Raw genomic sequence first — 13,834 nt, forward strand, 5'->3', positions numbered from 1 at the left:
AACTGGAGGCAATCAGAGACTATCATGTTCTGAAGGCTACAGGATTAGGAAAGGTAGAGAGGTGATGGAGAGAGTAACTTTTAGGACTCAAAGGAGAGGTTGTTGAGATTGTTGTACTAGTCTCAATGGGAAGATGCTCTCTTGTAGATTAGGATTTCTGAGATAGAATGCAGAACAGTACACAGCACACGAAAAGGCCCTCTGACCCACCACGTTTGTGCTAAACACAATGCCGAATTAAGGTAAATCTCTTCTGCCTGCACGTGATCCATCTCCTCCATTCCCTGCATATTTATGTGTCCCTGTGATCAGCCAGTCCTGGGGTCCACACCAAGAGGTCAGCAAGTCCAAGATTCAAAGTCCGAAGTTGGAAAGTCCAGAGGTCAGAGTCCCTGAAGGGCCAAGGACTGGAGGTCCAGAGGTGGCTGTTCTGAGGTTCAAGGCGTGTCAGTGTGAGTGAGGATGGGAAACAGACTTGTTCTGCTGTTGTCTGCCGAACACGGTGGACGTGCCATGTTGGCAGCGGAACGTGCATTGACACTTACGGGCTCCCCCCAGCATAAAGATGAACAACAAGTGTTGCTTGTTAATAACAAATACTGCATTCCACTGTATGTTTCGATGCACATGTGATAAATTAATCCGAATCTGTCTACATAACTAAACGCCATCAGCAGGTCTGCCTCCACCATCACCCCAGGCACCCACCACTCAGCGCAAAGAAAAACTTGTCCCACATGTCTCTTTTAAAATTTACCCCTCTCACCTTAAATGCACATCCTGGAGTCCTTGATATTTCTATCCCGGGGTAAGAGACTATCTAATTATACCTTTCCTAATTCTATGAACTCCTATCAGATCTCCCCTCAGCCGCCACCAGTCCAGAGAAAACAACCCAAGTTTATACAGCCTCTCCTTGTATCACATGCTCCTTAATCCAGGCAGCATTATAGACCTCTCTCAGGTGTCCCCTCGACATCTCATTCCTAGCATAATTATAGTACTGTGTCAGTCTTAGACACATATCTATAGCTAGGGTGCCTAAGATTTTTGCAGTGCTGTATTTGTCAAAGTGGAGCAGAGAGTGAGTTTGTAAGTTTGGGGTGAAGGTGGAGAGCCACGGTAGGGGTGTGGGACAGGTGGCACAGAGGGGAGGTAGCCCAGACCCAGACACACCCAACCCTGAGACACCAGGCAAGCTGTCTCTCTGGTGCTTCCCACTCCCTCTGCTCTCCCTTTCTCTCTTCCCAACCATGATTCCCTTCTCCCTGTCCCCTTCCCACTGTCAGTCCACAATAGAGACCCATATGAGAATCACGTTTAAATCACTCAAATGTCATGAAATTTGTATTTTTTTTGCCGTAGCAGTACAGTGCAATACAGTGCCCCCTAGCTATATACATGTGCCTTAGACTTTTGCACAGTACTGTATGTCATGAATCATGTAGAGACGTGATTCATCCCCTTCCTCTGAGGCAGTGATGCCCTGTGTTTCTGAGGCCTAGATTGTCTCCACAAAATCAAAGTATTATCTAAATACTTATGTACTTGAGATTTATTGCTTGCAGGCATCTACAGCAAAATAAATACAATAGAAATTATGAAAACTATACACAAGTCCGGCAACAACTAATGCACAAAAGAAGACAGATAACAAAAAAAAATTACTGAGAACACAGGTTGAAAGACTCCTTGAAAGTGAGTCTGTAGGTTGCAGAATCAGTTTCGAGTTGAGATGAGTGATAACTTCACTCACCTCAACTCTAGTTCAGGAGTCTAATGGTTGAAGAGTAATAACTTCCTAAATCTGATGGCGTGGAACCTAAAGCTCCAGTGCTGCCTACCTAATGGTGGTGGTGAGGAGAGGGCACAGTTGGGTTGGTGGGGGTGCTTAATGATGGACGCTGCTTTCTTGTGGCCACACTCCATATAATTGTACTCAATGGTGGGGAGGGCTTTCCCTGTGATAGACGGGGCTGTATCTGCCCTTTCTCAATCACTCTAATTCACCAGACGCACCAAAGCCCACATTTTCTTCAAGGTCAAGTGCTTGCAATTGATGTTGCGTCGACCAGGTTACACTCAAGTCCCACACCAGATTCCACACCCCCCCCACCCAAGCAAGCACACAATTCCAAGCCCCCCGCCACAGTGGAGTCTTCAGGAGCTCAAGAAGCCTCCATGAGGAACTGCAACTTCCCGACTGACTCCCAGGAATGTGCAGCCCAGGGGGTGCTTGAGTGGAGAAGGGACATTCAGGATTGAGAACCTCAAGGACATGCATGAAGACCACACAGTGGACCACCTCAAATCCCCTACTGGTCCAGCCCACATCCCAGAACAATGAATGAACTACATCCACTCCTTTAAGAACAGTGAAAGCAGGCTCTGGTATGCAGAGCAGCCCCAACCTCGGCGCCAGAAACACGCAGTCAAGAAAAATGCACAACTTGCTCTCGTAACAGCAAAGGCTGGCACTGGCTTCAAATTCCATGGAAATCTTGGAAAAGCAGCCTGGCACAATTCCCAGAAAGGGTTATAATTTGTGGATTACACAGTGCAGGCAACAGTGCCAACATAACTGCAGGGTTCAAGCACACAATAAAGTTTGCACTGACCCGTCTAAGACACAAGGTAGCACGAGATTAAACATCAACAGAACAAAAATATAACATATAGAAGCAACTTGAATATTAAAGAGGAGGGATTTCTTCAGCCAGAGGGTGGGGAACCTGTGGAATTCATTGCCACAGATGGCTATGGAGGCCAGGTTATTGGGTATATTTAAAGTTTAGGTTGATAGGTTCTTGATTAGTGAGGCTATTGGGAGAAGGCAGGAGAATGGGGTTGAGGGAGATAATAAATCAGCCAAGATGGAATGGCAGAGCAGGTACAATGGGCTGAATGGCCTAATTATGCTCCAATATCTTATGGTCTAATGACAAAGAGACCTTTCGCAGGCCTGGAGACATGAGAGACTGCAGATGCTGGAATCCACAGCATCAATCTGCTGGAGGAACTCAATGAATCCAGCAGCATTGGAGATGTTGCCCTTCCACTGAACCAGATGAGACTAGCTTTAGGCTTGCATCTTGGTCAGCATGGACCAATTGGGTGAAAGGGCCCGTCTCTGTGCTGTCTCACTATGAATCCAGTGAAACGCTACAACATTTACCTTGTTGTAGCTCAATGCACGAACTCCACCATAGACGGTCCCAAGCCCAGCTGCAAAAGGGAGGGCTGGGCATGGGCTAGTAACCCCATCTCGTAAAAAAAAAACCCAGAGCTAGAGAAATGCCAACAGAAGCTGCAAAGACCTCATCCCTGGGAGAGGAGGGATCTTCAAAGATCATCTACACCTGGGGACAACTTGAAGGACTGGCCCAGGTCAGTGGATTCTGGCGAGCTGCTTTTGGCGAACTATGACCCAGTCAGAGTGACGGGCTAAGAAGCTGAATGTAGTATGTAATGATCTGATCTGTATGAACAGTATGCAAGAAAGGCTTTTCACTGTATGTGACAATAATAAACCAATTACCTTTAACCTCAATGCCCCGACCTACGAAGGCAAGCATGCCACATGTACCAGTATGTACCAGTATGGCCACTTTCAGGGAACTGTAGGCTTGCACCGTAATGTCTCCTTGTTCATGTGATAAGAATAAAGATATTCCAGTTAAAATCGCCAAACTGAACTAATTCCTTCAGCCTACACACTGTCCCTATCCCTCCACTCTCTGAACTTTGCCCATCCAAAAGCCCTTTAAACACCTCCATCATATCTGCCTCCACCACCATAACTGGCAACACACTCCAGGTGCCCGACACTGACCCATAAATCCCCTTTGAGTGTTCCCCCCCCACCTTTAAATACAGATCATCTGGTACTAGACATTTCTACTTTGTGCATTTCAGTCTCACTGGATCCCAACAACATGCAGTGTCAGTGGGTTAACCACCCACCCCCCTCTGGTGTGTGGGTGAGGGGAGAATTTGTGACGGGGAGCTGACAGCAATATGGGGAGAATAAAGTGGGAACGGTATAAACTGGTGGTGACAAGTCAGCACAGACTTGATGGGCCTTAGGGTCTATTTTCACCTCTCCCAATGACACCAAAGACCCAAGCAAATTTCTACAGATGTACAATGGAGGAGGAGGAGAAGATGACAGCGCGACGCAGCACGCGTGGCCTCTCCGTGAATGATATCTGTAATCTGTCAAGTAGGGGACCGTGCACAATTCTGATTTGATGGAGACAGACGTAAGAGTATGGAGGAACATCTGGAGAAACTTCTGAAATGCCCGCTTCGCTGCCGTTGCTACTGCATGGTAACCAGAATCTCCGGAGCAGAAGGCCCCGAATCCTCGGCTTTGCTTGTTTCAGCAGCCGGGGTGAGGTCGAAGGCGCTTGGCAGACGATGGCGCTCGGGAGGCTGTATAGGAGGGGCTGGTCGGAGGCTCGAAGTTTTCGGATGGATGGACTCAGTGTCGGCTGCTTCCAATGTATCGGCAAGTTGACGGTGCCTGGAGGTTTATGGCAGCGAGTTTCTTCCTTTTGCCACCTGCAATCGGGGACTCGGGTGTCGATTGGGACTTGAGACTTTTTTACCGTGCCCATGGTCTGTTCTTTATCAAATTATGGTATTGCTTTGCACTGCTGTAACTATATGTTATAATTATGTGGTCTTTGGTTTGTCCTGTTTTTCTGTGATATCACTCTGGAGGAACATTGTATCATTTCTTAATGCATGCATGCATTTCTAAATGACAATAAAAGAGGACTGAGTGTTCTCATAATCTAATTCTGACGGGTTGTATCACAGTCTGGTGTGGAGGGGCCAGCACACAGCATTGCAAAAAGCTGTAGGCTCAACCATCTCCATCACTGGCACAACCCTCCCTCCCCAACGTCAAGAACAAGAGGTGGCACCTCAGAAAGGCAGCATCCATCGTTAAGGACCCTCACCATCCCGGGCTATTCCTACCAGCGAGGAGGAGGTAGAGGAGTCTCAAGTCCCACACTCAACACTTTAGGAACAGCTTCTTCAGATTTCTAGGCGGTCCATGAACACTACCTCACCAGTCTTCTTTTTAAACTATTCTTTTATTTTTGTAATTGTAGTACCTTTTGTCTTGCATTGTGCTGCTACCACTAAACATCAAATTGCATGATACATCATAGAAACATAGAAAATAGGTGCAGGAGTAGGCCATTCGGCCCTTCGACCCTGCACCGCCATTCAGTACGATCATGGCTGATCATCCAACTCAGAACCCTGTACCTGCCTTCTCTCCATACCCCCCAATCCGTTTAGCCACAAGGGCCATATCTAACTCCCTCTTAAATATAGCCAACGAACTGGCCTCAAATGTTTCCTGTGGCAGAGAATTCCACAGATTCACCACTCTCTGTGTGAAGAAGTTTTTCCTCATCTCGGTCCTAAAAGGCTTCCCCTTTATCCTCAAACTGTGACCCCTCGTTCTGGACTTCCCCAACATCGGGAACAATCTTCCTGCATCTAGCCTGTCCAATCCCTTTAGAATTTTATACGTTTCAATCAGATCCCCCCTCAATCTTCTAAATTCCAGTGAGTATAAACCTAGTCGATCCAGTCCTTCATCATATGAAAGTCCTGCCATCCCAGGAATCAATCTGGTGAACCTTCTTTGTACTCTCTCTATGGCAAGGATGTCTTTCCTCAGATTAGGGGACCAAACTGCACACAATACTCCAGGCGTGGTCTCACCAAGGCCTTGTACAACTGCAGTAGTACCTCCCTGCTCCTGTACTCAAATCCTCAGTGATTATAAACCTGATTCCGACTGCTGGCAGATATTACCCAGGACACCCCCGCCCTCAGTGCTTTTGGTGGCAGTGAGATGCAGATTTCCGCTACAGTAGGCCCAAGAAAGAGAAGCCAAAGTGGGGAGGAAGGAGGTGGAGCTGCTGCCGGAACAATCAAGACTCCCTGTTTATTCCAAACCGGACAAGCGGATTGCAAAGCAGTTTCCCACTGCGGTAAATAAACCACCTCAGGCGGAAGTGACCCGAGGAAATCCCAGGTCAGCTTGCCGGCCTGGCTCAGGCTGTGACTGGGACTTCACCAGTGGGCTGCCTGCCCCCTCTAACACACTCCTACCAGGTCCCACCTCCTCCATGGAAAATATTCCGTCCTCCCCGGTGCAGATTAAGCCACCCCCCCACCCTGGGAACAAGTCTAACCTCTCCACTATTGGAAAAATGCCTCAAAGATCAAAGTAAATTTATTATCAAAAGTACATACATGTTACCATATACTACCCGTGATACATTTAATTGTAGGCATTTACAGAGACAAGAAACTATAGAATTTTACAATAAAACTACACTTAAACAGACAATCGGGCCAAATACAGAGAAATGAGACCAACGTTTTGGGCACCACTGTTGTCATGGACAAGCTTGGCTGAAAGACCTCTTTAAATGACTCACTCCAAAGACTGACCAACAACCAAGGTACAAAAAATGACACACTGTGAAAATAAAGACAATACTGAGAACACGAGTGGTAAAGAGTCCTTGGAAGAGAGTCTGTAGATCATGGAATCAGTTCTGAGCTGAGGTGAGTGAAGTTACCCACACTGGTTCAGCAGCCTGATGGTTGAGGGGTAATAACTTTTCCTGCCCCGGGTGGTGTCAGGCTCCTGTACCCCTGCCTGAGGTGGGGGTTCTAGATGATGGATGCTGCCTTCTTAGGGCAGAGCTCCATGTAAATACACCCATTGGTGGGAAGGGCTTTGCTTGAGATGGACTGGGCTGTATCCACCACTTCCTGTTCTCTTACCACACACATACACACTCTCACACGTACTGACTGCTGCAGAATGAGATGCATTCCACAGAACCTATCCATCTCATGATCAGGATTGACCGGGACAACTGTCCCTCTCACCAGTCACATACCCCCATCACTCAAGACCACAAACCTCACAGGTAAATCCCACGCTGGCCCCTCACTTACCACCCCCCCCCCAAGGGGGTGGCTGGGATGGGGCCGCAGTAGGTATAGCTGCCTTTTTCCGGCTCCATATTCCCCAGAGACACTCCAGTTGTCCCGTTTGGGCAGTCACAAGGAGGCAGGGTCTTTGGCTCAACGTCCGTGCCAACTGCAATGCCAGAGTTACACAGCGCATGGTCTATCTCCCTCCATTCCTCTGTTCACATACCTATCTAAGTTTCAGTCCGAGTAGAGACTCACCCAGTCCGTACCAACAACTGACCACCTGATTCTACCCCTGCACCCACAGGTCAACCCAGCAAACCTGCACATCACGTGGGAGGGAACCAACACAGACAACCAGAAGTCAGGATCAAACTGGCATCTCTGGTGCCACCACAGAGCTGCCCAATCCTCCAGTGCGTGGCAACGGGCTCATCTTCAACCCCAGCCCTCAACCCAGTGCCCTTCATCCTTACCCACACACCTGCCCTACTAACTCACCCAGGACAGCACTGTGTTTGCAAGGAGGTAGATTTGGATGAGTGAGGGGAGTGAGAAAGACCCACTCAGGTAGGTGCCACCCCACTGGCTGTTATCAAACAGAAAGGGCAAGACAAAGGAACAGGATTAGGCTGTTCAGCCCAATGATTCTGCTCTATGATTGCTCATGACTGATTTATTTTTCTTTCTCCCAGTTCCCTGACTAATTTATTTTTCTTTCTCCCAGTTCCCTGACTAATCAAGAACACATCAACCCTGTCTCGCAGATTCACCACTTTATGGATAATGAAAGTTCCTCATCTCAATTCCAAAGACCGTCCTTGTGTTCTGAGGCTATGCTCTCTGGTCATAGACTCTCCCACTATGGGAAACATCCTCTCCACAGCCACTCGAGACCTTTCACAACAGGTTTCAATGAGATTCCCCCCACCACCCACCCTTCATTCTTCTAAACTCCAGTGAGTACAGGCCCTGAGTCATTACACTCTCCTCGTACGTTAACCCTTCCATTCCCAGGATCACTGGATCAATCCCTAGTGTCTAGCGCTAGGGTCGAGGTTGCAGAAAACAGTGGACAAAGCCCGGTCTATCACGGGCACAGCCCTTCTTCGCCCTGTCTTCCTGAGATAGGGATCTTCGGATGAGATCTTTTTGGCAGTGTCTCGAGGTGGCAGCAACCGAAAATCCACACCATCCGAGCTACGCAGACTCGCAGCTACCGTCGGGCAGGATATCACCATCCCCCACCCCCGCCTTCTCTCCCCTCACGACCTCCGTCCCACGAACCCCGTCTGCTTCCCAGACCTCCCTCCCCTGCTCTATCCCCCGTCCTCCTTCCCCAATCCCCGGCCCCTGCCCCGGCTCACCGGGCTCACACAGCCGGCTGAAGTGATAGGGGTTGCAGCACACCACGCCGGCCTCCTCGGCGACCTTCGGAGAGCACTCGCAGATGCAGAGCCGCTTGAGCTGGTGCGGCGAGCGCAAGTCGGGCCAGCGGAACAGCCGGCAGGTCAGCACCGGCGGCCAGGGGTTCGCCTCGCCCCCGGGGACGTAGACGCAGCCGCCGCGCTCCTCGGCGCCGCCCTCCACCGCCCGCGCCAGCGTCTCCAGCTGATCGTCCCGCAGCTTCTTGAAGAGTGACTGGGTGACCGGCTTCAGCCCGGCCTGCAGGTCCTCATTCCGGCCGCCCTCTCCTCCTGCGACGCCCGCCGCCGCCGCCGCCCCGCACCGGTTTCTCCACAGTCTCCGCACGACGGACGAGCGTCGGGAGCCGAACATGCGACGCCAGGGTAGCGGCTCGGGGGAGAGGTCATTCACAAGTGAGAGAAGGGAGCGGGAGGGGCGAGGAACTGTTCGGCATTCAAGGACAGGGAGGAGAGAGAAAAAAACTTAGTTAAAAAACGTTTCCAAAAGCTTTGCAAAAAGTTTTAAAACCAACGTGGAACGTTGTGACAACTTTCCACAGCATGAACAACCCAAATCACATTTTAGAAAAAGAGAAACGGTCTTATTGTAAATGATAAATGTTTGCAATAAACGATAAAATCGTTATGTTGCAAATGCAAAAACCGGTCCAGCTGCAAATTGTAAATATTTGCAACACAAAAAAAAAGTAAATTTTACATGTTCGCAAGAAGTACAGAAATAGGTTTCAATTTTTTAAAAGTTTGCAGAAACAGGGAAATGACAACGTTGCAACTTTGCAGAAGAAATTATCATATTGCAATTTTTAAGTTTGAGTTTGCAAAAATTTTCAATCTTCCGAAACCTTCCAAAGTAACCCGCCGGCTCTTAAGACATTATTCCAAATCTCTCTTGCAAACGGACGTCCTTTCATCCTCCCCGTTATTTATGTTTGATCTTTGCAAGTTGAGGATTGCATAACGTATTATTCAAGTTTAAAAGTGTATGCAAACTTTAATAAAGTTTTTTTAAAAAAAACAATAGTGATATTCTCAACAATTTACAGTTTACGCATTCAAAGCAAAAGAGGTCGTTTAATTTTTTTTCTCTCTAGGAGAGCAAGTTTAGGATTTCACAAACGTCATTACCTCCCGAAAATAAATAAACTCACTTCCTAGCGCCGCTTCCCGGAGAGCTTCTTGGCTGATCCAGGTTCTCCCGGACCCCGCGGCGCTGCTCACAGTGTTGTCTCACACAGTGTCAGGGGTCTCTGCAGGCGGCGGAGAACGGACCCATTCTCCGCTCCCCGCCGTGGTCCCTGTGGATGAGTTGCTGGGAGGGACCGGCCGACGGCGATAGACAACCCGACACTCACCTCCTGTCACTGGAAGTTGGTCGGACCACCCACTTCCTCATGCTTTAAAGGAATCTATTAGTCCGCTTCGGCCTCGCGTGTCTTTCAGCTCACAAAGGCGGGATAGAAATAGGATTTTCCTTTAACTCTTTGTAGTTTGGAGTCAAACGGCGCGGCGCAGGACCTTGAGCATAACTGTTCTGTGCCGACCACAGTAATCCTCCCTGCTAGTCCCACTTCAGCCCATTACCCCCCCCCCCCATTTACCTGTCCAAATGGCTCTTTAATTGTCGCAATTGTACGCGCATCGACCACCCCCTCTGGCACCTCAGTCCCGTACTCACCGGCCCCTGTTACCCCTCAGTTCTCCCTCTCCCCTCTTGTACCGTGACCTCCAGTCCCCAACCCAGGGGGAGACTGACCATTCACGTTATCCATACCCCTCATGAACTTCTATACAGGGTGGTCTCCCCCAAAATTCTCCTGCGCTCCAGGGAACAATGATCGAGGAGTAGCCAACCTCTCCCTGTAACTCAGGCCGGGCAGCAATCTCATAAATCTGCATCCTCTCCAGCTTGACGATGTACAGGGGGGTCAAAACTGCACACAATACTCCAAGTGCAGTCTCACCAACAACCCGTATAAAGTCCCTACTCCTAGACTTCATCCCCTGACTGATGAAATTTAGTCGGCTCCATCTTGGGTAGTAGACTACAAAGTAGCCAAGACATCTTCAAGGAGCGGTGTCTCAGAAAGGCAGCGTCCATTATTAAGGACCCCCAGTACCCAGGACGTGTGCTTTTCTCGCCTTTACCATCCCCTAGGAGGTACAGGAGCCTGAAGGCACACATTCAGCGATTCAGGAACAGCTTCTTCCCCTCTGCCATCAGATTCCTAAATGGACAGTGAACCCGTGAACACTACCTTACTGTTTTATTATTTCTGTTTTTGCACGATTTTAATCTGTTCGCTATACGTATACTGTAATTGATTTGCTTATTTATTTATTATTATTTTTCTTCTTCCTCTATATTATGTATTGCATTGAACTGCTGCTGCTAAGTTAACAAATTTCACGACACGTGCCGGTGATAATAATTCCGATTCTGAAGACCAACATGCTAAACACTCTGTCTACCTGTGTGGCCACCCGCAGGGAACACTTTATTCGTACTCCCAGGACCCTCTGTTCCACAACACCTGTCAGTGCCCTGCCATTCGCCATATAGCACCTATCCTGGTTTGGATGTCCAAAATCAATCACCTCATACTTAAGTTGAAAACCCTTCCTTCTTAAAAGAATAACGGAGCGACATTTGCAATTTCTCAGTCCTCTGAAATCATTGCTGGCTCCAGTGACTCTCGCCTCCACAATCTCTTCAGCCACCTCTTTCAGAACCCCGGGTGTAGTCCATCTGCTCCAGGTGACTAATTTACCTTCAGACCTTTTATCTTCCCGAGCACCTTCTCCTTAGTACACTTACTTCTGCCGCCGACGCTCTCAAATTTCTGGCATACTACTGGTATCTTTCATGATGAAGACTGACAAAAGATACTTAACTTAGTTCATCCTCCATTCCTCTGCTCTAATTCCTACCTCTTCAGCAGTCTGACATCCTCTCTTTTTTACTCTTTTGATATGGGCTTTTAATTATTGGCTCATTTGTGTTGATATTTAATCTTTTCTCCCCCACCCCCATTACCTTTTTAGTTGCCTTCAGTTGGTTTTTAAAAGCCACTACCTTCCTGATAATTTTTGCAATATTTACAGACAATAGACAATAGGTGCAGGAGTAGGCCATTCGGCCCTTCGAGCCAGCACCACCATTCACTGTGATCATGGCTGATCATCCACTACCAGTATCCAGTTCCTGCCTTATCCCCATAACCTTTGATTCCGCTATCTTTAAGAGCTCTATCCATCTCTTTCTTGAAAGCATCCAGAGACTTGGCCTCCACAGCCTTCTGGGGCAGAGCATTCCATATATCCACCACTCTCTGGGTGAAAAAGTTTTTCCTCAACTCCGTTCTAAATGGCCTACCCCTAATTCTTAAACTGTGGCCTCTGGTTCTGGACTCACCCATCAGCGGGAACATGCTTCCTGCCTGCAGCGTGTCCAATCCCTTAATAATCTTATATGTTTCAATAAGATCCTCTCTCTGCCTTCTAAATTCCAGAGTATACAAGCCCAGTCGCTCCAATTTTTCAACATATGACAGTCCCGCCATCCCGGGAATTAACCTTGATGCCCTCCCCCCGCCTTTTTTTGACTTCCCTTGAATACTTTTCCCGGAATTGCCTTTTCCCTAGGAGCCTCAACCACAAACTGCCCATATCTCATAGGCAGTCTACAAATTCTCTCTCATGGGATCCAGCATCAACCTGATTTTCCCAGTCTACCTGCATATTGCAATCCCCCATTGCCCTTTTGACGTGTCTTTTCTATCTCCCGCTGTAATTTGTAGCTCCCATCCTGGCTACTGTTTGAAGGCCTGTATATAATTCCCATCATGGTCCTTTTGCCCTTGAAATTTTTTTGGCTTTACCCACAAAGGTTCTACATCTTCTGACCCTATGTCACTTCTCACTAAGAATTTGATTGAACTCAAGTTTATTGCCATCTGCACAAGTACACGTATGCCCAGATGCAAAAAAAAACTCTTTTATGACTCTGGCATGTAGTCCATCTGATCCAGGTGACCTATCTACCTTAAGACATTTCAGCTTCCCAAGCACCTTCCCCTTAGTGATAGCAACGACACTCAATCCGCCCCTTGATACTTTTGAATTTCTGGCATACTGCTAGGGTCTTCCACAGTGAAGACTGACTCAAAATACTCATTCATTTCCTCTGTCATTTCCTCTTCCCCATTACTGCTGTCATTTTGCAGCAGTCTGATATCCACTCTCACCTCTTTTTAACTCTTTATACAGTAACCACTTTGGAGAACATCATACTCAACTTGAGTGACTTCTACTAACCTTTCCTCCGATCACCCTAAAATTATGCCTTGGACCTTGGAAAAAATCACTCAATCTTTATCTTGTACTCCTCTATTACGTCACCTTTGATTCAGAGAGGAAAAGGCCTAACTCTCTACACATTTCCTCAAAAGATGTCCTCTCTAATCCAGGCAGCATGCTGGCAAATTTCACACATTTGAAACGTTAATGATAATTTTTCAGCTGAGCTCGATAATCCGGTGAGCTTAAAGGGAGTGGAGGGAAATGCAGACAAATCACAGCTTGGAGATGAGCCCCACCCGGCTCCTTAACACTTGCTGTAGCAGATCACAACCACACGCATGATCCACATTTCAAACCGTCTGCCTCTGCCCCCAACACCCCACCACACTCCAGACCACACCACCAGGTTCAGGAACAACTACCATTAATTGCTTGACCCAAAGTGCACAACCCTAACACGACCTCAGCAACAGAACACTAGAGAACATCTCTTGCGCTACCATGAACTTGTTCCTTTGCACCAAGGTCTTGTCTTGCAGAGTCTTTTGTTGATTCAATAAGATTTAGCTTTATTTATCACATGTACATCAAACACATACAGTGAAATATCTTGTTTGTCACAATGACCAACACAGTATGAGGATTTACGGCAAGTGTCTTCCAGCACCAACATAGCACACTCACGACTCACTGACACTAACCCGAACGTTATAGCATGCACACAACTCACTGACAGCAATCCGTACATTATAACTCACTCACAACTCATCCAAACCTGTACGTTATAGGATGCTTACAGCTCACACTATCCTGTATGTTATATCACACTCACAACTCACTGACACTAACCTGTACATTATAGCATGCTCACAACTCACACGAACATGTATGTTATAGCACGCTCACAACCCACTGACTCTAACCCGTACGTTATAGCATGCTCATAACTCTAACTAGCCCATACGTTATAGAACACTCACAACTCACTGAAACGAACCTGTACGTTATAGCATGCTCACAACTCAGCAACACTAACCAGTACATTATAGCATGCTCAAACCTCACTGTCACCTACTCGTACATTATAGCATGATCACATCTCACACTAACCTGTACATGATAGCACA

The 13,834-nt window shown here is 47.7% G+C and overlaps 1 protein-coding gene across 3 annotated transcripts in view; it reads right to left on the reverse strand.

The window, feature by feature from the left end:
* The window catches only part of LOC140211689 (mothers against decapentaplegic homolog 6-like), a 29,816-nt gene extending 20,017 nt beyond the window's left edge, over positions 1-9,799 (reverse strand). Inside the window, exons 1-3 of one of the 3 annotated variants that reach the window (XM_072281750.1) lie at positions 9,557-9,799; positions 8,349-8,831; positions 3,539-3,643 (exon numbers count right to left, since the gene is read on the reverse strand). In XM_072281750.1, the coding sequence (XP_072137851.1) occupies positions 3,539-3,643; positions 8,349-8,760 (517 nt within the window). In that variant the 5' untranslated portion in view covers positions 8,761-8,831; positions 9,557-9,799. Of the gene's footprint in view, positions 1-3,538; positions 3,644-8,348; positions 8,832-9,533 lie in introns of all 3 variants that reach the window. The other 2 variants (XM_072281758.1, XM_072281768.1) reach the window with 2 other exon arrangements.
* Positions 9,800-13,834: the final 4,035 nt, after the last annotated feature.

This window comes from Mobula birostris, chromosome 2, assembly GCF_030028105.1.
Source record: "Mobula birostris isolate sMobBir1 chromosome 2, sMobBir1.hap1, whole genome shotgun sequence".
NCBI classification, from domain to species: Eukaryota; Metazoa; Chordata; class Chondrichthyes; order Myliobatiformes; family Myliobatidae; genus Mobula; species Mobula birostris.